The sequence below is a fragment of the Leopardus geoffroyi genome, chromosome B1 (assembly GCF_018350155.1).
Source record: "Leopardus geoffroyi isolate Oge1 chromosome B1, O.geoffroyi_Oge1_pat1.0, whole genome shotgun sequence".
Classification (NCBI taxonomy): domain Eukaryota; kingdom Metazoa; phylum Chordata; class Mammalia; order Carnivora; family Felidae; genus Leopardus; species Leopardus geoffroyi.
In genome coordinates this window covers 81869235-81894799 of record NC_059327.1, presented here as the reverse complement: position 1 = coordinate 81894799, position 25565 = coordinate 81869235, and the positions used below count along the sequence as shown (strand labels likewise).

The 25565-nt window shown below is 35.8% G+C and overlaps 1 protein-coding gene across 5 annotated transcripts in view; it reads right to left on the bottom strand.

Moving 5' to 3' along the window:
- Window positions 1–266: 266 nt before the first annotated feature.
- Window positions 267–25565, bottom strand: part of ANAPC10 (anaphase promoting complex subunit 10) — a 110112-nt gene continuing 84813 nt past the window's right edge. For 2 of the 5 annotated variants that reach the window (XM_045466581.1, XM_045466557.1), the window contains exons 5-6: window positions 10275–10343; window positions 267–4220 (exon numbers count right to left, since the gene is read on the bottom strand). In XM_045466581.1, the coding sequence (XP_045322537.1) occupies window positions 3990–4220; window positions 10275–10343 (300 nt within the window). In that variant the 3' untranslated portion in view covers window positions 267–3989. The remainder of the gene's footprint in view (window positions 4221–10274; window positions 10344–25565) is intronic. The other 3 variants (XM_045466591.1, XM_045466567.1, XM_045466574.1) reach the window with 2 other exon arrangements.

Genomic DNA, 25565 nt, shown 5'->3' with positions numbered 1-25565 from the left:
AAACCTAGCATCTTTGAGTGATTACTGTGTGAAACAGGTAGAGTAAGCTATTTTAAAATCAGCTTTATTGAGGTATAATTGACATGCAATAAACTGCACATATTTGAAGTATATAATTTGATAAATGTTGGTATATGTATATACCTGTGAAATCAGTCACAGACTAATGAATATCTGTATCATTTCCCCCAAACAGTTCATCCCTCCTTACTTCTCCCCTCTCCCCATCCCACACAACCAGGGATCTGTTTTCTGTTGATTTGTTATTTTCTAGAATTAAAAAAAAAAAAAAAAAAAGGCATCAAACAGTATGTACTCTCTTTTGTATGGCTTCTTTCTCTTTGCATAACTATGACCAAAATTTATCCATGTTGTTGCATGTATTGCTCATTTGTATTACTGAGCAGTGTTCTATTATATGGATATACCACTATTTGTTCATATATTCTGCTACTGACCAACATTTGGGTTGTTTCCAGTTTTCAGGTATGAAAATTAAGCTATGAATATTCCTTGAATAGATATATGCTTTCTTTTCTGTTGGGTAAATATCAGGGAGGAAATAACTGGGTCACACAATAGGTGTATGTTTAACTTGTTAAAAAAATCACTACACTGTTTTCCAAAGTGGTTATACATCAATTTCATCTTCACCATCAGTGTGAGGTTTGGTTCCTCCACATCTTTGTCAACCCTTGCAATCATCTTTTTAATTGTAGCCATTCTAGCAGCTGTGAAATGATATCTCATCGTGCCTTTACTTTGCATTTCACTGATGTTGAGTGAAGCTGAGCATCTTTTCACATGCTCATTGGCCAATCCTATGCCCTCCTTGGTAAAGTGACTATTCAAATTTTTTGCTTACTTTATTGGATTGTTTGTGTTCTTACTGTTGAGTTGTAAAAATTCTTTACATATTCTAAATACAAATCCTTTGTCAAGTATATAATATGCATTTTTAAAAAAGAAATGCAACTACTTTAGATAATTATGCTTTGTCAATATAATACATGGTCTGTCTGTATTTTAAATAACCCATATAAAAAGGGAAGTATTATTTCCATTATCCTCAGCTACCAAGATTCCCCATGCCTAAGAAAGGTGGTCACCCAGCTGGCATATAAAAAAGAGAATAAGAGTAGAAATAGAAAACATACGGATTTTCTCAACATTCTTCTTAATCCCTCCTGATTTTAGGAGCCTTATAGCAAACAGTAGTAAGAGATAACAGAGGGGATCATGTAAATGATAATTAGTCTTCTTCCTTTTTCTTTTAAGCAAAATTTTAATAAGCATTTAGCAAGTAATAACATTATTATTAATAAGCCCTCCTGTATTTTTTATTAAATGTCTTTATCTCTTATACTAAGACCCTGTTGTTTATATGAATGTTTTCCTTATCAGATTAAAGCACAAGATTCAATACAGTACCTAGTAAATATTGTTATTATTTCTTTGATTCCCTCCTTTTCTTTTAATTCCTATCCATGTGTTTTCCTCTCCTTCCATTTCCAGCATCCCCCAACTATACTCAGATTAATTTGCTGATCCCAAATGAGTCGTGGTTATAGATTTTTTGGTGACCCTATAGATCACCTACCATGCTTCTTACTTCAAAGAAACAAAATGAAAATGACAATAAAACTCTTTGTGGAACTCACTGAAAGAACATCAGATATTCTCCTGAGTGAAAAAGTGACACCTTTTTTTTTTATAGTAGTCATGCAAATTAGTACTCCTTGCCAGAATAAAGCATACACATAATTATTTTTTAAACTTTACTATTTAATGGATTAAAGACCTAAACATGAGACCTGAAACCATAAAACTCTTAAAAGAAAACACAGGCAGTAATCTGTGGGGCATAGGCCTTAGCAACATATTTATGGATTTGTTTCCTCAGGCAAGGGAAACAAAAGCAAAAATAAAATATTGGGAGTACAACAAAATAAAAAGCTTTTGCATAGAAAAAGAAACCATCAATAAAACAAAAAGGCAATCTACTGAATAGAAGGTATTTGCAAATGATACATCCAATAAGGGGTTAATATCCAGAATATATAAAAGAACTTCCACAATTCAACAGAAAAAAAATCTGATTAAAAAATAGGCAAAAGAGATACATGAAAAGATGGTCACTAATCATCTGGGAAACGTTGGTCAAAATCACAATGACCTATCACTTCACACTATTATCAGAATGGCTATTATCAAAAAGACAAGAAATAACAAGTGTTGGTGAGGATGTGGACAAAAGAGAACCTTATAGATTGTTGGTGGGAATGTAAATTGATGCAACCACTGTAGAAAACAATATGGAGGATCCTCAAAAAATTCAAAATAAAAATATCATATGATTCAGCAACTCCACTGTTGGGTATTTACCCAAAGAAAACAAAAACACTAATTCAAAGATATATGCACCTCTATGTTTATTGCTGCATTATTTACAATAGTCAAGATATGGGAGCAACCCAAGTGTCCATCAGTAGATGAATAGGTAAAGAAGATGTACTATATAAATACATACACAATGGAATATTACTCAGCCACAAAAAAGAATGAGATCTTGCCATTTACAACATGGAGGGACTTAGAGGCTATAATGCTAAGTGAAGGAAGTCAAATAGAGAAAGGCAAATACCATCTGATTTCACTTATATGTGTAGTCTAAAAAATAAAACAAACTCTTAGATATAGAAAATTGGTGCTTGCTATGGGGGAGGGGATAAGGAGGATGGGTAAAATAGGTGAAGGGGATTAAGAAGCACAGACTTTCAGTTCTAAAATAAATAAGTCATGGAGATGAAAGGTACAGCATAGAAAATATAATCAATAATACTGCAACAACTTTGTATAGTGACAGATGGTAACTATACTTATTGTGGTGAGCATTGTATAACGTATAGAATTGTCAAATTACTGTTATACACCCTGAAACAAATAGAACACTATATGTTAAGTATACTTCAAGTAAAAAAAAAAAAAAAAAAAAAAAAAAAAAAGATCTAAAACTTTACTATTCAAGACTTCAGTCTACCAAGCAATGCAAGAACCACCCAGGAATCTTTCCTAAACATAAGAGCCAATCTGGGTAAGTTCTGTGGCTAAATAACCATCCTCCTAAAAAGTAGTAGATATAGGGGGAAAAAAAGAAAAACCATACAGAATCAAATCTATTCATTTTAAACCATGGAAAGAAAACATGTTTAAGCTCCTTTAAAATATTTTCATATACAAAGAACAATTTTATACATTTTAAAAATTTTTATGAGACATATTATCATCCCTCAGAGAATGCTTCTGTGTCAGACACAAATTAAAAAAAAAAAAAGTCTACTATAAGCAGCACTAGCATTAGAATAAATAGCAGATGATACTGGCAATCTCTGACACAATATCGGGATATAGAGAACCCTGGGATTAAAAGTATTTCATGGAAGTAATTATGACACAATTAACTATATTCCCCAAATCAGAATGGTTCTCATCAGATATCTAATGCTAAGCCTATTTTGACACTATTTTTTAAAAGGCCCAGTATTAAAAGAATAAGCTTCCTCTAGAGAGAGGGGGAAAAAAAGAATAATTTTGGCCTATTAATTGATAGAACATAGTACTGTTCCCAAACATGCAATAAATCATTACTCTAACACATGACCACTATATGAAATAATAACTTGGTTATTAAAAATGGCGTATCTCTTAAAATACTCAGTTCAATTGTTTTTCTTTTGATATAATGAAAAATTTAATGAGGGGCTTCAAATACTTTTTTAATAATGTAAAATATGTGAGCTTTATTATATGTTAAAGAAAATAAAAATAGTATGACCCAAAATTTATTTGTTAAAGTTACAATAAAATACTCTTCAATGCATACAAAATTGCAAAATAACTGATGTTTTTTTCAATAAAGATTCCAGATATAATATTTACTGACAAGATAAAACAAAGGTACATTTAATGACTTTTGTTCTGTGTTAAGGTCACCTTATTGAACGATACATCATGAAATCAATAGTTGTACATCTAGGAAATTTGCCAATGGAGCTCTCTTCCACTGGTGTGTATATTTTAATTTGTCTCATGTGGGTGTCTCTTCCATTTTGGTGATTGGCTAGAACAGCAATCTGTATCATGAATGTGCGAGTGGGCTTCTTATGATTATCAGTTAAGGGAACGTGAATCCAGCCACTTGGTTCCACCAATTCAAGTTGCTGCCAAGAAAACAAAAGTGGGATTATGTTTTCACCCGATGAACATAATTTATTACAATGAACACATTCTAAAGTTGACTTATAATTAACATTTTGCTCACTGAGAGAATGACAGTATGATAACAACCATTACTAGTTATTTGGCACTTTTACACCATGGTCCATTTTTACACTTGCTAATAAGCACTCTACATGTACCATCTTAGTAGACAAAATAAAAACAGACATATGCAGTCTTAGGGTTTATAGAAATCTGTATAACATACAAGTTTAGAATTAGACATGTACAAACGTATACAGCCAATGGAAGACCATGTTGATATAAGTAGGAAAAGAATCTAACATTATGCTTCAAGTATATTTTATTTCAAGGACCATACCTAATATACACAAACACATTCAGATTCTACATAAATTACAAGAATAACAAAAGAAAATCAATCCTTAAAGAGCCATCAGACAAAGTTTTTTTTCCTTGAAAAATAGTAAGTGATTTATGTAGCCTGGATGATATTCTAAACCTAAAATCTAGATTTTTAATATAAAATGCTAGATAAAAATTTTTAATTCTTAATAAGAAATGCGAGGCAAGTTTGTTTTTAATTCTTAATTTTATTTTAATCAAGAGTCCAAACTATCCTTCCTTAACAAGGGAAAGAAAATCCTAAGTCAAATGATAAACCTAAATTTCTAAAATTTTTGCTAAAGTTATAAAATAGTTTTTAAAACATAAATACTGATTTCTAAATTATCTTAATTATTGAACACATATAAACTACATATATCACAGAGAATACAGGCTTATCTTATCAACGCAGCCAAATAGAGGTGTCAGAGAATCTAAACGTGGATTCCATGAGTGACTCTAGCAAAACAATTAAGTGAACACACCACTGTATCTTCTTTCCTTCCCTTTTCCCTTCTTCCCTTCTTTCTTTCATTTGTTCTCATTTTTCTCTTCTTCCTCTCCCTTCCTCCCTCCAGCCCTTTCCTTCCTTCCCTCTTTCCCTCCTTCCTTCTTTCATTCATTTTTTTTATGGAGGAGAAGGGTGGGTAGAAAAAAGTAAAGATGGGACAAGAGAAAGAGAACAGGAATCTTTAAAAAGTAGCTATTTTTAAGACTGAATAATTTCCTCTTTTTAACCATAGAACATACGAATGAATAAATCTCTACTCCTTGTGGTATTTTCAGTGTTTTGTTTTGTTTTTTATAAACTTCCATTAGCACTAACTTAAAATGAAAGAATCAGAGACCAGATATATCTGGTTTCCATCACTAACCTTTTATTCATTCAGGTAACAAAATAGTTACTGAGTAGTTAAAATGTTCAAGGTATTTTTCTAAGTAAAGTTAAGTATAACATGAATAAGGCCTTGTTCCTAACCTTAAAAAAAGCTCAGAGCCAGAGGCGCCTGGGTGGCTAAGTTGGCTGAATGTCCAATTCTTGAGTTCAGCTCAGATAATGATCTCAAGGTCATAGGACTGAGCTCCATGTTGGGCGCCCTGCTCAGTGTGGAGCCTGCTTGGGATTCTCTCTCTCTCTCTCTCTCTCTCTCTCTCTCTCTCTCTCCTCTCCCTGCCCTTCTCCCCTGCTTGTGCTCTGTCTCTCCCTCTCTCAAAAACATAAATTAAAAAAAAAAAACAAAAAAAAAAAGCTCTGAGGCAGACAAACAACCTCTCTGACTTCAATCAGTTTCTTCAAGTATATATATTTTTATTTATTTTTGAAGCAGGCTCCAGGCTCCACACTGTTAGCACAGAGCCTGACACAGGGCTCAAACCCACAAATGCGAGATTATGACCTGAGCCAAAGCTAGACGCTCAACTGACTGAGTCACCCAGGCGCCCCAGTTTCTTCAAGTATAAAATAAAAGGATTGGACAAGTTATCATCTCCAGTGTCCCTTCCAGGTCTGACATTTAATAATTCTAAATAAAAGAAGAAAGATATGGAGGCAGAACAATGGGCTCCCAAAGATATCCATGTCCTTCTTCAAAACCTGGGGTTATTTTAACTTACATGGAAAACAGGGCTTTGTAGATGTGATTAAGTTAAAGATTCTGAGATGACAAAATTATCCTGGATTTCTTGGGTGGGCCTAATGTAATCACAAGATTCCTTGTAAGAGGAAGACAGTACAGCCAGAGAAGGAGATGTGATGGTAGAAGCAAAGGTTAGAGTGATGGGACCATAAACCAAGGAAAGTAGGTAGCCTCTAGAAGCTGGAAAAGGCAAGGAATGGTTCTTCCTAGAAATCCCTAGGAAAGTAGGCCTCTTGCTGACACCCTGATTTTAATCTGTAAGACCCATTTTGGACTTATGTCCTCTAGAACTGTAAAATAACCAATTTGTGTTGCTTTAAACTACTACATGTGTGATGATTTGTTATAGTAGGTAAAGGAAACTATTATAACAGATATTTGTGGGAGTACAGAGAAGGGAGAAAGCATATCTGGTAGAAGAATCCATTCTCAAGGTAAATGTACTATAATGAACCTCAACAATGAACAAAATGTAAAACTAAGATTCTAAATTCAACTCCTTACTGATAGAATGTTTTTGACAAATTTAACCATTATTTCTGATAGACTCAATATTATTTTCTTAGCATATCTTAAATGCTTCGGTGTGCTGAAAGTTATATTAAGATTTTATAGCATAAATGCTTTTTGGCATGATATGCACAGCATTATAAATGTAATAAGTTATTCAATAAATACTACTAACATCGCTTCAGAACATATCATAAGGCTTACTGATCTCTATTACTAAAACTACATTACAAAGTCATACAGATGTTAACATCTTTCAAATGGTTTCATAATCAACTATATTGCCCAGAAGTCATAAATTTCAATTCATGTGTCTACTGCAGTTCTACTGTGGGCAGTTTAGAATTCTGAGTCATCTCTAGAAAGTTCTTATTCTGATATTGTCATACCTTAGATTACTTCATAGATGCAAAAAACTCAAGTACATTAACTAATTGGCATTTAAATAAAAACTTTTTTAAAACCCGTAACAATATATAGTATATATAATTCTTATGTTTTTATAAATGTTTGGTTAACAGATGAATATACTTTAAGCAAAAATTATAATATTTTTATAATCAGAAAATCAATGAAAGGTAAAAATTTGCCAATTTAGCTTTCTTTTTTCTCCATTTCTGGTTTACCTCAATAAATGAAAATTTCATCACCATTACTATACAAATTTTTTCTATATTTCTCCCTGTTCTTTCTTCCTACCATCTCCCTTTTTGACTCTTTTCTCTATATATTCATTCACTTAACATTTTTTTATTGGCCTATTACACACCAAAAATACCATTAGCTGTACATGTAGGGTAGGGGCTGGCAAATTTTTTCTGTAAAGGACCCAAAAGTAAACATTTTAAGTGTGGCCATATCATGACTGGTCAGTCTATCTTTGCAGAGTGAAAACAGTTACAGGTATTATGAAAGTGAATGAGTGTGCCTATGTTCCAACAGAACTTTATTTACAAAAACAAGCCACTGGCCAGAGTTGGCCCTGGATTACAGTTTGCTGACTCCTGACATAGGGAGTAGTTACTGATGGAATTTACCCTCAGAAAGGTAATATAACTTCATAAAATAGAAAATAACTTGTATGCCCCCTGACTCAGCCTGGAGTCAGGGGGCATACAAGTTATTTTAAGAGAGAATTCACTAAGTAGGAATCAAGTTGTTAACTAGAGAAGAGGCCAAGAGAACTAAGGTATCATGGAGGGAAACAAGTACAAGAAGTGAAATTCTAAGGTTGGGGGAAGAAAAGAAAAGAGACTGAGATTATCAAAACGGGGAAGTTCAGAAAAGGAGTCCTGTGGATTTGAAACTCAGATCCCTGAGGAGGGAGCTGTTTGGCTGGTGTTTGTGCCCCTGGAGGAAGAGCCCTATGGGGCTGGCGTAGGGAACTCTTGAGGAGTGGGAGCTGACTGCCTTGTGGTACTGACATTTCTGACATGGGGTTCATTGGGCTGGTGCTGTGAGTGTCAGAAAAACTGCAAACTGGAATCAGGTATAGCTATGGGGAAGAAATGCTGCTGTGAAGAAACGCTACTAGGATGATGGAAAACAAACAGGACACAAAAGGGAGCAAGTCTCTTTTTCCTCTTCCTGCCATGCAGTCTCCCTCTAGTGCACCCTCTCACCGGAGCTTAACAAATATGCCAGGGCTCCACACTCATCGAATGTTACTGAGCAAATATTACATGGCAAGCAATGTTCTAGGGACTGAAAAAACAAAACAAAACAGTGGCAAATAAGACAGATCACACCTGAAAAAAAACTACTCAGAGAAATACAAAAGAGATAGGATTTAAACATAAGACTTCAAGAAGTCATAATAAAAATGCTAGTAGTGAAGAAGAAACAGACAAAAAAGTCAAAAAGAATAAATCAAATGCTCATAAAATAAAATGTAGATGTCAACAATAATTCCTCAAAAAGAATGCTCATGATAGTAACAGCAGCAACTTCTTACCTAGCACATATTATGTGCCAGGTAATACCCTAAGTACATTAAGTATATTAATTTATTTAATGCTAGCAATGTGGCAGATATTATTATTATTCTGATTTCACAAATAAAACAACTGAGTCACAGAAAGTGTTAACTAGTTTTGATGAGGTCACATAGCTGGTAAGTGGCAAAGCGGTGAATGAAACAGGCAGTGTGATTCCAAAAATCGTGCTTTTAAATACATAATGTGTTTTACATGATGTAAAGATAATAATCTGGTAGTAATTTTTTTATCTGAAATCCTATATTATATAAATAAAACATGAATTAAATGAAATGAAATATGGCAGGAGAAAATTCGCCACTAATCTCCTTATCATAATGCAATTTCCTTTACATCCTACACATAAACATATACACATATGACCTAAAGGGAATTATAAAAGGTAACAATAATAGAATTAAAAACAGAATTTCTGGGGTGCCTGGGTGGCTCAGTCAGTTAAGCGTCTGACTCTTGATTTCAGCTCAGGCCATGGTCTCACAGTTTGTGGGATCGAGCCCCGTGTTGGGCTCTGTGTTGACAGAGCAGAGCCTGCTTGGAATTCTGTCTCCCTCTCCATTCCCCTCCGCTGCTCGCAATCTCTCTCTCTTGCTCAAAAATAAATAAACATTTTTAAAAAAAGTAATCTTAAGGAAAAAAATCAACACAAATTTAAAAAATGGACATACACCTGTACAGACTAAACACACACACACACACACACACACACACACACACACAAATGCAATGGGCCAACAAACACAGGAAATTGTTCAATCTCACTAATAAACATATACATATATGTATATATACATATAAATACATATATGTGCATATATACATATAAAACATATATGTATATACATATAAATACACATATGTGTATATGCATATATATAAAGCATCTATCACATTGGCAGAGATTCAAATAATTAAGAACACGAATTATTGATGAGAATAAGGGAAATGTACTCTCATGGACTGATATGGAAATTATATAGGTATAACCTTTCTGAAGAGTAATATGGCAATACCTATCAAAATTTTAAATGTAACTATTCTTTAACAGAACAACTTCACTTCTGAACTATAGAGAAATACTAAAGAAAAGGGCACAGGATTATACATATATATAGTAATATTCATAACTGAAAATAAGTTAAATGACTACCAATAGAAGAGTGGCGGTGGTATCCAGCCCCCAAGAAGACCCTGGTGAGTCACACTCTTAAATAACCTCCTCCTACAATGGCTTAGGGTTGGTTTTGTGTAACCAACAGAGTATGTTACAAGTGACAATGTGTGACTTTGCAGATAAATCATAAAAGGCATTGTAGCTTCTTCCTGGATCTTTTGTATCACTCCTTCTGGGAGAAATCAGCTACCATGACATGACGACACTCAAGAACCCCACAAAGAGGTCCTTGTGGAGAGAAACCTAGGCCCCCAGCCACCAATTAGCACCACCCTGCTAGCCATGAGTGAAACACCTTAGAAGTGGATTCTCCAGTCTCAGTCAGCCTACCTGACATAGGACTGTAACTGCATGAGAGACTCCAAGACAGAAATGGCCAACCAAGCTTTTTCCAAACTCCTGAACAGAAATCATGAGAGATAATAAATGATTACTCTTGTTTTGGGTAATTTGTTACACAGCAATAGGAAAGCACAGAGTGGTTAAATAAATAATGGTCCATCCATATCCTGGAATATCCTACAGCAAGTAAAAATGATGTATCTCTTTACATATTCGCAGTAATTTGAAGCCATCTCTGGTTAATTTTAAAAAGCAAAATACTAAACAATGGATTATATGATTATATATACACATATATATACATAGATATATACATATTTATTTTATTTTATTTTTTTTAATTTACATCCAAATTAGCATATAGTGCAACAATAATTTCAGGAGTAGATTCCCTAATGCCCCCTACCCACTTACCCAATCCCCCATCCCACAATCCCTCCAGCAACCCTCAGTTTGTTCTCCAGATTTAAGAGTCTCTTATGTGTTGTCCCCCTCCCTGTTTTTATATTATTTTTGCTTCCCTTCCCTTATGTTCATCTGTTCTGTGTCTTCAAGTCCTCATGAGTGAAGTCATATTTCCCTGATAATGAGTGATGTTGAGCATTTTTTCATGTGTCAGTTGGCCATCTGGATGTCTTCTTTGGAGAAGTGTCTATTCATGTCTTTTGCCCATTTCTTCACTGGATTATTTGTTTTTTGGGTGTTGAGTTTGATAAATTTTTTATAGATTTTGGATACTAACCCTTTATCTGATATGTCGTTTGCAAATATTCTCCCATTCTGTCGGTTGCCTTTTAGTTTTGCTGATGGTTTCCTTCGTTGTGCAGAAGCTTTTTATTTTGATGAGGTCCCAGTAGTTCATTTTTGCTTTTGTTTCACTTGCCTCCGGAGACGTGTTGAGTAAGAAGTTGCTGCGGCCAAGATCAAAGAGGTTTTTGCCTGCTTTCTCCTCAAGGATTTTGATGGCTTCCTGTCTTACATGGAGGTCTTTCATCCATTTTGAGTTTATTTTTGTGTATGGTGTAAGAAAGTGGTCCAGGTTCATTCTTCTGCATGTCACTGTCCAGTTTTCCCAGCACCACTTGCTGAAGAGACTGTCTTTATTCTATTCGATATTCTGTCCTGCTTTGTCAAAGATTAGTTGGCTATATGTTTGTGGTCCATTTTGGGTTCTCTATTCTATTCTATCGATCTGAGTGTCTGTTCTTGTGCCAGTACCATACTGTCTTGATGATTACAGCTTTGTAATAAAGTTGAAGTCCGGGATTGTGATGCCTCCTGCTTTGGTTTTCTTTTTTAAGATTGCTTTGGCTATTCAGGGTCTTTTCTGGTTCCATACAAATTTTAGGATTATTTGTTCTAGCTCTGTGAAGAATGCTGGTGTTATTTTGATAGGGGTTGCATCGAGTATGTAGATTGCTTTGAGTAGTATCGACATTTTAACAATATTTGTTCTTCCTAACCAGGAGCATGGAATCTTTTTCCATTTTTTGATGTCTTCTTCAATTTCTTTCATAAACTTTCTATAGTTCTCAGTGTATAGATTTTTCACCTCTTTGGTTAGATTTATTCCTAGGTATTTTACGGGTTTTGGTGCAATTGTAAATGGGATAAATTCCTTGATTTTTCTTTCTGTTGCTTCATTGGTGTATATAATCAAGAATGAAAGAGGAGAGATCACAACCAACACAACAGAAATAAAAACAATAATAGGAGAATATTATGAGCAATTATATGCCAATAAAATGGGCAATCTGGAAGAAATGGACAAATTCCTAGAAACATATACACTACCAAAACTGAAACAGGAAGAAATAGAAAATTTGAACAGACCAATAACCAGTAAGGAAATCAAATTAGGAATCAAAAATCTCCCACAAAAACAAGAGTCCGGGGCCAGATGGCTTTCCAGGGGAATTCTACCAAACATTTAAGGAAGAGTTAACACCTATCCTCTTAAAACCAGTTCCAAAAAATATAAACGGAAGGAAAACTTCCAAACTGTTTCTATGAAGCCAGCATTACCGTGATTCCAAAACCAGACAGAGACCCCACTAAAAAGGAGAACTATAGACCAATTTCCCTAATGAACATGGATGCAAAAATCCTCAACAAGATATTAGCCAACCAGATCCAACAATATATTAAAAAAATTATTCACCACGACCAAGTAGGATTTATACCTGGGATGCAGGGCTGGTTCAATATCTGCAAAACAATCAATGTGTTTCATCACATCAATAAAAGAAAGGACAAGGGAGGAGCCAAGATGGCGGAACAGCATGGAAGCTTTTTGTGTGTCCTGCGTCCATGAAATACAGCCAGACCAACCATCCTACACACCTAGAAAACTGATTGGAAGATTAACACAACAATATGCACAACCTGAACCACAGAATTCAGCAGGTACACGACACGAAGAGCTGAACTTGGGGAGCAAGAAGCCGTGAAAGGTAAGGAACCCCTTTTGCAGGCGGAGAGAGGATGGAGACTGGGGAGGGAGGAGCATATGGGAAAAGCACCCCTCCCCAAAAGTAGCTGGAGAGAAAGTGGAAAATTGGGAACAGCCACAGGGACTAAACTAAAAAGGGTGAAAGGAGAAAGGAGAGGGTTTAAATTCCATTGAGACTGTAAACAAGGGGAGCACAAAGTCTGCAACTATGCAGCTCGATACCTGGCGATGCTCTGGTGGGAAGGACAAATCCCCAGGAGCAGAGTGGGGTTCAGGAGGTTCTCGGGCCACACGGAGAAAAGTGGTTCCACTGCTGGAAGGACAACTGGTAGAGACTGTTAAAGCCACCTGGTCCTAGCAGACACCTGATGGCAGCCACATTCGCTGGTGCTGGGGCATGGTCATTGAGGGTGAAGCCTGTTGCCAGATGTGTGTTGCGATTTTCTATAATCCCTGAAACGCTGATGCTACACTGTCTCGCAACCTTTTTTTAGGGGCGGGCTGGCACCTGGCCACAGTCTCGGGGCACCAGCAACAGCAGGGTCCAGTGAACTTTCCAGGGTGCTGCTGACATTAGGCCATTGCTCATTCAGCCATTGCTCAGCAAGACCCTCCCACAGAGGGGCGGAACGGGTCAAAGCCACAGTCTTTTGGAGTAAGGGGCCAGGGAAACAGCCACATCTGAGACAAAACTTGGGAGAGAGGTACTGCCTGGGGCCTGGTCACTGAGAGTGGAAAAGTAGGGAGTGGATGAGAGCTGAAGACAGAGGACCTGTGCGCAACTGCTGATCTGGGAGAACAGACTGGGTAGCTGGGTAGTGACATTTTCACCGCTCCCGCGCATGTGCACACGCATCTACGAGCACTGCAACAATCTACCCCAGTAAGCTAGCAGCGCCATCTAGTGGAGAGCGGAGCTGCTACACTGCGCCCCGCCCAACTGGGCCAACTTCTCTCTTCAAGGACACAAACCTTACCACTGGCTTAATTTATGGACTATAAAGAGGTATATGGACTGACCTCTAGGGGAAAACGAAGCAATTTCAGTCCTACTTCAATCTGTTAGCAGGTTCATGTATTCAACTCTTTTTTTTTTCTCTTTTTCCTTTTTCTGTTTTACAATTCTTTTTCTTCAATACAGAAAGAGAAAAACTCATTTTATTTTCAATTTTTATTAAAAATGTCTTTAATTTTTATTTTATATTTTTTACTTTTGTGTAAATTTTTTCAAATTCTACTTTACTTCCATCATTTTATTTTAGTCTACTTCAGTGTACTCACCTTTTCAAATTTTCAATTTCCTTTTTTTTCTTTTTCTTTTTTCTCTTTTTCTTGAATGTAGAAAGAGAAAAAGTTCATTTTTACTTTCAATTTCTCTTAAAAATATTTTTATTTAATTTTTATTACTATATTTTTGCTTTCATGTAAATTTTTTCAAATTCTATCTTACTCCCATCATTTTATTTCAGTCTACTACAATGTATTCATTTTTTCAAATTTTCAAACTTTTTTTTTCTTTTTTTATCTGTTTTCTCTTTTTCGTTTCTTTACTTTTTTCTTAAATACAGAAAATGAAAAAATTCATAATTCTTTTTAATTTTTTTAAAAATATTTTTCTTTAATTTTTTTCTACTATATTCTCTACTTTTGTGTATATTTTATCCAATTCTATTTTACCCACATCATCTCATTTTAGTCTACTTTAGTGTATTCATTTTTTGAAATTCTCAAACCATTTCCTTTTTTTTTTTTTCATTTCTCTGATCTGTCAAACTACTTTCAACACCCAACCAAAACACACCTAGGATCTAGCATCATCTATTCAATTTGTTTGTGTGTGTAAGTTTTAATCTTAATATTTTTTTAATTTTAATTTTTTTAATTTCAATTTTTCTACTTCATTAATTCATTTTCTCCCTTCAAAATGACAAAATGAAGGAATTCACCTCAAAAGAGACAGGAGGAACAAACAACAGTCAGGGACGTAATCAACACAGATACAAGCAAGATGTCTGAACAAGAATTTAGAATCATGATAATAAGAATACTAGCTGGAGTCAAAAATAGATTAGAATCCTTTTCTGCAGAGATAAAAAAAGTAAAAAATAGCGAGAATGAAATTAAAAATGCTATAACTGAGCTGCAATCACGGATGGATGCAGTGGCGGCAAGGATGGACGAGGCAGAACAGAGAATCAGCGATATAGAGGACTAACTTATAGAGAATAATGAAGCAGAAAAAAAGAGGGAGATTAAGGCAAAAGAGCACGATTTAAGAATTAGAGAAATCAGTGACTCATTAAAAAGGAACAACTTCAGAATCATAGGGCTCCCAGAGGAGGAAAAGAGAGAAATAGGGGTAGAAGGGTTATGTGAGCAAATCAGAGCAGAAAAGTTTCCTAACCTGGGGAAAGACACAGACATCAAAATCCAGGAAGCACAGAGGACTCCCATTAGATTCAACAAAAACCAACCATCAACAAGGCATATCATGGTCAAATTCACAAAATACTCAGGGAAGAAAACAATCATGAAAGCAGCAAGGGAAAAAAAAGTCCCTAACCTACAAGGGAAGACAGATCAGGTTTGCATCAGACCTATCCACAGAAACTTGGCAGGCCAGAAAGGAGTGGCAGGATATATTCAATGTGCTGAATCAGAAAAATATGCAGCTAAGAATTCTTTATCCAGCAAGGCTGTAATTCAAAATAGAAGGAGAGATAAAAAGTTTCCCAGACAAACAAAAATTAAAGGAGTTTGTGACCACTAAACCAGCCCTGCAAGACATTTTAAGGGAGACTCTCTGAGGGAAGAAAAGATGGAAAAAAAAATTATATATACACACACACACACCAAAAGCAACAAAAGATTAGAAAGGACCAGGGAACACCACCAGAAACTCCAACTCTACAAGCTCATAATGGCAATAAATTCATATCTTTCAGTACTCACACTAAACGTCAATGGACTCAATGCTCCAATCAAAAGACATAGGGTAACAGAATGGATAAGAAAACAAGATCCAGGGGCGCCTGGGTGGCGCAGTCGGTTAAGCATCCGACTTCAGCCAGGTCACGATCTCGCGGTCCGTGAGTTCGAGCCCCGCGTCAGGCTCTGGGCTGATGGCTCAGAGCCTGGAGCCTGTTTCCGATTCTGTGTCTCCCTCTCTCTCTGCCCCTCCCCCGTTCATGCTCTGTCTCTCTCTGTCCCAAAAATAAATAAACGTTGAAAAAATAAAAAAAAGAAAACAAGATCCATCTATAGGTTGTTTACAAGAGACTCATTTTAGACCTAAAGACACCTACAGATTGAAAATAAGCATCTATCATGCTAATGGTCAACAAAAGAAAGCCGGAGTAGCCATACTTACATCAGACAATCTAGACTTTAAAATAAAGACTGTATTAAGAGATGCAGAAGGACATTATATCATAATCAAGGGGTCTATAGACCAAGAAGACTAACAATTGTAAACATTTATGTGTCAAATGTGAGAGCACCCAAATATATAAATCAATTAATAACAAACATAAAGAAACTCATCGACAGTAATACCATAATAGTAGGAGACTTCAACACCCCGCTCACAGCAATGGACAGATCATCTAATCAAAAACTCAACAAGGAAACAATGGCTTTGAATGACACATTGGACCAGATGGACTTAACAGATATATTCAGAACATTTCATCCTAAAGCAGCAGAATATACATTCTTCTCCAGTGCACATGGAACGTTCTCCAGAATAGACCATATACTGGGACACAAATCAACCCTAAGTACGTACAAAAAGATCGAGATCATACGGTGCATATTTTCAGACCACAATGCTATGAAACTCGAAATCAACCACAAGAAAAAATTCGGAAAGGTAACAAATACTTGGAGACTGACGAACATCCTACTAAGGAATGAATGCGCTAACCAAGCAGTTAAAGAGGAAATTAAAAAGCATATGGAAGTCAATGAAAATGATAGCACCACAACCCAAAACCTCTGGGACGCAGCAAAGGTGGTCATAAGAGTATATAGCATATATACATAAGAGTATATAGCAATCCAGGCCTTCCTAAAGAAGGAAGAAAGACCTCAGATATAAAACCTAACCTTACGCCGTAAAGAGCTGGAAAAAGAACAGCAAACAAAACCCAAAACCAGCAGAAGACAGGAAATAATAAAGATTAGAGCAGAAACTAATGCTATAGAAACCAAAAAAACAGTAGAACAGATCAATGAAACCAGAAGGTGGTTCTTTGGAAGAATTAACCAAAATTGATAAACCACTAGCCAGTTTGATCAAGAAGAAAAAGGAAAGGACCCAAATAAGTAAAATCAAGAATGAAAGAGGAGAGATCACAACCAACACAACAGAAATAAAAACAATAATAGGAGAATATTATGAGCAATTATATGCCAATAAAATGGGCAATCTGGAAGAAATGGACAAATTCCTAGAAACATATACACTACCAAAACTGAAACAGGAAGAAATAGAAAATTTGAACAGACCAATAACCAGCAAGGAAATCAAATTAGGAATCAAAAATCTCCCACAAAAACAAGAGTCCGGGGCCAGATGGCTTTCCAGGGGAATTCTACCAAACATTTAAGGAAGAGTTAACACCTATCCTCTTAAAACCAGTTCCAAAAAATATAAACGGAAGGAAAACTTCCAAACTGTTTCTATGAAGCCAGCATTACCGTGATTCCAAAACCAGACAGAGACCCCACTAAAAAGGAGAACTATAGACCAATTTCCCTGATGAACATGGATGCAAAAATCCTCAACAAGATATTAGCCAACCAGATCCAACTATACATTAAAAAAATTATTCACCATGACCAAGTGGGATTTATACCTGGGATGCAGGGCTGGTTCAATATCCGCACAACAATTAACGTGATTCATCACATCAATAAAAGAAAGGACAAGAACCATATGATCCTCTCAATAGATGCAGAGAAAGTATTTGACAAAATACAGCAACCTTTCTTGATAAAAACCCTCAAGAAAGTAGGGATAGAAGGATTATACCTTGAGATCATAAAAGCCATAGATGAACAACCCAACGCTAATATTATCCTTAATGGGGAAAAACTGAGAGCTTTCCCCCTAAGGTCAGGAACAAGACAGGGATGTCCACTCTCGCCACTGTTATTCAACATAATATTGGAAGTCTTAGCCTCTGCAACCAGACAACACAAAGAAATAAAAGGCCAGGAGGAGGTCAAACTTTCACTCTTTGCAGATGACATGATACTGTATGTGGAAACCCCAAAAGATTCCACCAAAAAACTGCTAGAACTGATTCATGAGTTCAGCAAAGTTGCAGGATATAAAATCAATGCACAGAAATCGGCTGCATTCCTATACACCAACAATGAAGCAACAGAAAGAGAAATCAAGGCTACAATAGCCAAAGCATGGAAAGAGCCCAAATGTCCATCAATGGATGAATGGATAAAGAAGGTGGGTGTGTGTATATATATATATATATATATATATACACATATATATATACACACACATACATACATACATACACACACACACACACACACACACACGATGGAGTATTACTCAGCAATAAAAAAGAATGAAATCTTGCCATTTGCACCTAGTGGATGGAACTGGAGGGTATTATGCTAAGTGAAATTAGTCAGTCAGAGAAGACAAATATCGTATGACTTCACTCATATGAGGACTTTAAGAGACAAAACAGATGAACATAAGGGAAGGGAAACAAAAAGAATATAAAAACAGGGAGGGGGACAAAACAGAAGAGCCTCATAAATATGGAGAACAAACTGAGGGTTGCTGGAGGGGTTGTGGGAGGGGGAATGGGCTAAATGGGTAAGGGGCATTAGGAATCTACTCCTGAAATCATTGCTTCACTACATGCTAATTTGGATGTAAATTTTAAAAAATAAAAAATAAAGTTAAAAAAAGAAAAAAAAAAAAAGAAAGGACAAGAACCATATGATCCACTAAACAGATGCAGAGAAAGCATTTGACAAAATATAGCAACCTTTCTTGATAAAAACCCTCAAGAAAGTAGGGATAGAAGGATCATACCTCGAGATCATAAAAGCCATATATGAACACCCCAACACTAATATCATCCTCACTGGGGAAAAAATGAGAGCTTTCCCCCAAAGGTCAGGAACAAAACAGGGATGTCCACTCTCGCCACTGTTATTCAACATAGCATTGGAAGTCTTAGCCTCTGCAACCAGACAACACAAAGAAATAAAAGGCATCCAAATTGGCCAGGAGGTCAAACTTCTACTCTTCACAGATGACATGACAATCTATGTGGAAACCCCAAAAGATTCCACCAAAAAACTGCTAGAACTGATTCATGAGTTCAGCAAAGTTGCAGGATATAAAATCAATGCACAGAAATCGGTTGCATTTTTATATATATATATATTTTTTTTAAGATTATTTTTGTATGGATAGAGAAAAGTCTAAGGATATTCACCAAAATATAGACAATATCTGTAATGGTGAGAATATGGATCATTTTCATTTTATTCTAACTTTATGTATTATGCATGTTTTTCTCAATAAACATGTATTTATCTTATTTAAAAAGCTATTTTTCATTTGATGGTAACGAGGAAAAATTTCTGAAAGTTTCAACACCTGATCTTAATATCTCATTGACAGTACTCTTTTCCTCCACTAATAGACTCATCCTTCTTGCTGATTTCAACATCCATAGAGACAATCCATTTAACAATTTGGATTCTTCTTTCCTGAATTTGTTCACTTGCAATAATTTTAATATCTACCTTAGTTGTGCCTCCCACAGTCATATTCTGTACTTGATCATGAGTAGTAGCTGCAATATAGCTGAATGTTGACTTAAAATATCCCCATCTCTACAGGCTCCTAAGATACTGGCTTTCTCTAATGACTCCATGGCAATAGTATTAACCCTAGTGAAAGAGCTAGACTATTGATGCTATCTATTTTTTTACTATTCATTAATCATTCAATCTTAGTTCCTACTTTACCTCAGTGACATCCCATAGTTCATTATGATAATCAATCTCTTTACACACTTAAGATTCAATGCCCCTCTCTCATTGTTGTTTTTTTTTTTTTTTAAGGAAAATAACAATAATCCTGGTTAAACCCAACTCTCTGCTTATTCTACGCCAATTTGAAGAAAAACAAACAAACCATGCTAACTGGTTCTCACTTTATTTTTAATTTATTAATATTTGTTTATTTTTGAGAGAGACAGAGGGCGAGTGAGGGAGCACAGAATCTGAAGCAGGCTCCAGGCTCTGAGCTGTCAGCACAGTTCCCACTGTGGGGCTTGAGCCACCCAGGTGCCCCAGTTCTCACTTTAAATTCAAGATGACAAGTATATATTCAAGTGTATATTTAGCACCATGCATAATTCCTACTATATCCCTTTAGGAAATTTGCTTTCACTGTCTCTGGGATAGCTGTTTCTAGGCTTCTCCTCAAATCCTAACACCTACTCTAATCTTCTCTCTCTGAGCTAATATCTTATTTCACTAAGAAGACAGAGGCAATCAGAAGAGAAAACAACAACCTTTCTTTCCATCAGCTGTTATACAGTAAAAAAACTGCTCCTGCACTTTTCTGAGGCTAGTTCTTCTGTCTGTCAACAGATCCCATTTCTTCTTTCCCAACCAAAGACTCTGCTCCCATCATAAACATTGTCTCTCCAAATCATTTTCTCTTCTCCACTGGATCACTGTCACCAGCATTCGAACATGCCACAGTATTTGTCATTTTAAAAATTAAAAATAAAACAGACCTTTCTTAATCCTATCTTCCTCCACTTGCTGCCCTAATTCCCTTTTACTGCAAAATCCCTTTAAAGTTCTGTTTTTGTTTTTGTTTTACCTGCTAGTTATCTTTATCGCATTCCAATCTGAATGACTGGAATCATTGGAATCATTTCAGTGGTTCCACTGAAACCAATCTTTGATCAATCTGGTCAAAGTAGCCAGGGACCCTCTCAGAAGAGTTCTTTGATATAGTTTATTGCTGTATTTTGGATATTATCTAATGACTTTACTTAATGATCCCAACCACAAGATCTATTTGTATTTAAAGTTTTAAGGTTAATGTTAAAGCTTTATAATAGTATTGTAGTTTAAAAATAGTTTTGTACACAAAATATGGAACATGGTTTATAAAGATACTAAGAGAATGTTAATATATTACAGAGAAAATGAGTGGTAACTTGGTAAAGATACATAAATTTAAAGATGAATAAAGTCAAGATTTATTAATGTTAAGCTAAATAAAAGACTTGAAATTATGTGCTTAAAAACACATCTACCTGAGTGAACTTGTACTTAGATCCTTTCCAAGACAAGCCCGTGATGAGACCACATCTGGAACATCTTGACTGCAGCCTTCTAAGATCCTGGGCGGAGGATGCAGCTAAGACTCTTGACTCACAGAAACTGTGAGATAATAAACATGTGTTGTTTTAAACCACTACATTTGTGGTAATATGTTACACAGAAGTAGAAAAGTAATACATAAGGGCATCAGATGAATAATGAATACTGAAAAGTGTATATGAGACTAGTGAAAATTCCATGTTTAAAAAGGTCGAGGGTTTTACAAATATTTGTAACTAACCCAAAAAGATATAACAAACTGAGACAATTCCCAGTGTTAATTTGGAATAAACATTTCTTCAATATTTTGTTATTTGACCATAATCTTGTTTGGCCAATTTAATCAGCTTCTTATAAAATATGTGTTTTAGAGGCAACCTACATAGTAGGTATTCCACCTAGTGGCAGGAGAAGCAATGTAATGGACCACAACATCAGCACCACTGCCAGACCAAAGCCTATTAAGTCACTTCTGAATAGGAGCTACCACATTTCCTTAATATTCCTTCTTTAATATCAGCTGCTGTGCTGCAAAGACTACAATGGTAAAAACTACAGGTAAATAGAATCCATTAGAGTTTCTCTATGAAATTATCTTTCAGCCTGGCTCTGGGATTCTGCTTCCTACACCAGCCTCTTAGTCATTACCTCTACTCTGGCTATGATTTAAGAGCAGGTGTACCCCTCCAAGGATACACTGATTAACTCCACCATAAACAAAACTTACATGAAAAAAAAAAAAACAGAAGTGATTCATCAATAAAAACCATGCAAAATATTAAGTACAAAGTTGCTTATATGTCTTTTGCTGTTGCTAATCACATATCCCTGGAAAAATTAATGAATAAGGAATAACTACTTAATAGTTGTTTCAATAAAATTGTCCTCTACTCTCCACTCTATCTTTTCCTCCTTCATTAACCATAGCTGTGACTTGATAAAATTCTATAGAATCTCAATGAGAACTGTCAACACAAAGCAACAGATTCTGGAATTTTAACTATCCTTTCACTTAAGAAGGAATAGAACCAGTTTACAGCAATGATGACCTACTTGTAGAGAAAAAAAAGAGTCTAATATGATCCAAAAGAAACTTCAGAAGTTCCAAATGTGCTAAAAGTTAAGAATACCACAAAAGCAGCTTAACAAGTTAGAGGGAATCCGACTCAAATAGCTCAGTATGGAAAGCAAGCTCTTTTGCCCTAGTGAAGAAGGCAACTACGTAAGAAGGTGACTTTGAGGTCAAAACCAGTCAACTTGCCGCAGATGGTCAAGACATTCATTTCGGATAGTAAGTCAGAAAAAGTTTCTATACAGAAAAATTTATTCCAAAAATTGCTCCTAGGAAGTTACGATTACATAGCTTAAATGGTCTTAAAGTGTCCTAGTTTTTTTTTTTTTTTTAAAAAGGTCTAACAAAAACAAAAGAACTAGTAGAGTGTCCTACTAATCTACACAATTTTGAATAAATTTGAAATTAATGTCAATTAAAAACAATAATTTCATCAGAAACCTAAAGTGGGAAAGAAATGTTAAGAAGAAACTGCAGAAAAACTTTTGACAACAACAAAACTTGGAAAGCCAAGTTAACCAGACTTAACTATCATTTAAAAAGAAATCTCGTAAATATAAATACATGCACATACACGAAAATCATGCTTTAGTTTTAGTTTATGTTTTAGTTGTAAAGGAGGGCTAAAAGTCTTAGCTAATGAATAATCAGGAAATGATAGGAATAGATAAACATATGTAGTATAGTGGAAACAACATCAGACAAGATGTCAAAATAAGACCAAGATCTGAATTTCACTTCTAATCTTGATTTTAAGCAAATTACTTATCTGTGCTAAATGTTTACTTCCCCAAGTGTTGAATCATGTGAAATTGTCATTTTAAAAAATGTTTATTTTTGAGAGAGAGAGAGAGAGACAGAGAGAGAGAGAGAGACAGAGTGTGGGGAGGGGCAGAGAAAGAGGGGGAGAGAGAGAATGCCAAGCAGGCACTGTGCTGCTCAATCTCATGAATCGTGAGATCATGACCTGAGCCAAAATCAAGAGTCGGATGCTTAACCAACTGAGCCACCCAGGCACCCCGGAATTGTTATTTTTGTAGATCAAAAATAAAAGGAGGATAATTTTACTTCTGTATACTTTTTAAGCTTTCCTCATAGGAATGTTGTAATATAACAATAGAAGTGTCATTATTGCTCAATCCATGGGACACTTTAGTTTGAAACTTCTTATCCTTTCTACATAACCAGAGGCAAAATCTTAATTGAAAGGTTCTCATGGCCTCTGTGATTTCACCTTCTTCAGATATTCTTCCTACCTTTCTCTTCTTTTCTTTGTCTTTCTGGAAACTCCTTGGCTGTTCCTTAAGCGTTGTATTCCTCAGAGTGCTGTCCTAAAACTAGTGTCACAACAGAGTTTAATTTACACAATTGTCTTACATAATCTTGTCCAGACCCATGACTTCAGATACCTCAAGTGGCCGTATGCTAATGACTTAAAATTTTTTATCTCCTTTGTAAGAGACAACTTCTGAAGGGACGAGCAAGGGACCTAGGAAGGCAAGGCAAGATAGAAAGATTCCACCACAAAAGCCACATAAGAAAGGTCTAGACTTTAAACGTGTCTCCTTTAAACAGAAGAGAATGGAGTAGTTTGTGGCAGACCAATGTTCCTGCTGAAAATAACTGCAGGTAAAATACAACCATCATTATAGAGTTATCAGAGAGCTGCTAAGCAAGAAGAACTAGAGGGGGCCAGGATGTTGGGGAAGAGAGAATCTCAGAGAGGTTACCGGTCTTCACCTACTTCAATCATGGGCAGGGGGTGGGGCATTTACTGATTCTGGGATGAGACAAGATGCTGAGAATTGTGGTCTTGCCCAGGCAGAGAGTTGCTTCTTGAAGCCAGAGAAACATGTGGGGTTATTACTAGAAGTGTTTCAGAAAAGACAAAATTAGAGACTTCAAGAGCTTCAAGCACAAGCTTCAAGACAAGAAGATGTGTCTTTCCCCTCAAAATATTTGCCACACTGTGAAACTGCCTGAAATGGGAGGCTGAAGGGATAAGCAAGTGGTCTCTGAGAGCAGAACTGAGTTTCTGGTAATCTCTCAGGGCCAAGGAAACAAGTACTAGAGTCTAGAACGTGCCGAGGGGAACGAACCCAGTGAATACATCAGGCCCCTCAAAGAAAGCCCTGAACAGCTGTGATGTAGGAATATTAAAGAATAGAGGTAGACAGAACGTTACCAAAACTACCCAACTCAACTTGGAGATTGACAGGAGTGAAGCTACCCAGTCTACTGCTCTAGCCCAGGAAAAAGCGAACTCTCCCTGAAGAGAGAAAATAGAGAGCAGCACTGTCCAGCAGAAAAATAGTGCAGCCACAAATGTGACCCATGTACACAATTTAAAATTTCCTAATAATTACATTTTCAAAAGTCAAAAGAAACAGGTCAAATTAATTTTATATTTAGTATATACAAAATAACACTTCACCATGTGATCAATATAAAAAGTTGTTAATGGAATACTTTACATTATTTTTTGTTGTACCAAAAAATTCAGCATTTTACAATTACGGCATACTTCAATTAGGATTAGTCACATTTCAAATGCTTAAAATTAAAAGTCACATGCAGCTAGTGGGACTGTATGAATAGCATAAATCTAGACCTGCAAAAACATTTTCTCCCAATGTCCAGCAATCAATGAAAAATTGCTACTAATATGCCTAAGAAATTAAGAGGCCAACATGAAGAAAAAAGACAGAAAATAGAAAATGAAAAGATAATTTCATGTGAGTATTGGAATATATTTTTAAATGTAAATTATAGAGCTGAAAATAAAATATTTGCAATCAAGAATTCATCAGACTGGGGCGCCTGGGTGGCACAGTCGGTTAGGCGTCCGACTTCAGCCAGGTCACGATCTCGCGGTCCGTGAGTTCGAGCCCCGCGTCGGGCTCTGGGCTGATGGCTCAGAGCCTGGAGCCTGTTTCCGATTCTGTGTCTCCCTCTCTCTCTGCCCCTCCCCCATTCATGCTCTGTCTCTCTCTGTCCCAAAAATAAATAAACGTTGAAAAAAAAAAAAAAAAAAAAAAAAAAGAATTCATCAGACTGATTAGTAAGTTATCTATAGGAAAAGATAAAATGGACATATTCTTCAAAAAAATTATCAAAGCTAAAAAAGAAGAAATAGAAAATATGATTAGAACTGTGCCTGTTAAGGAAACTGCCTCATAATTTAAAATCTATCACAACACTCCAGTTCCAGATGATTTTGCCAGTCAATTCTTCCAAAAATTCAAAGAGAAAAGTGTATCAATTTTGCACAAAGCCTTAGAGAATAAAAAGAGGAAGAACGCTTTTAACTGTTTCTATGAAGGCACCACAAGATTAGTTCCAAAACTTGGTAAGG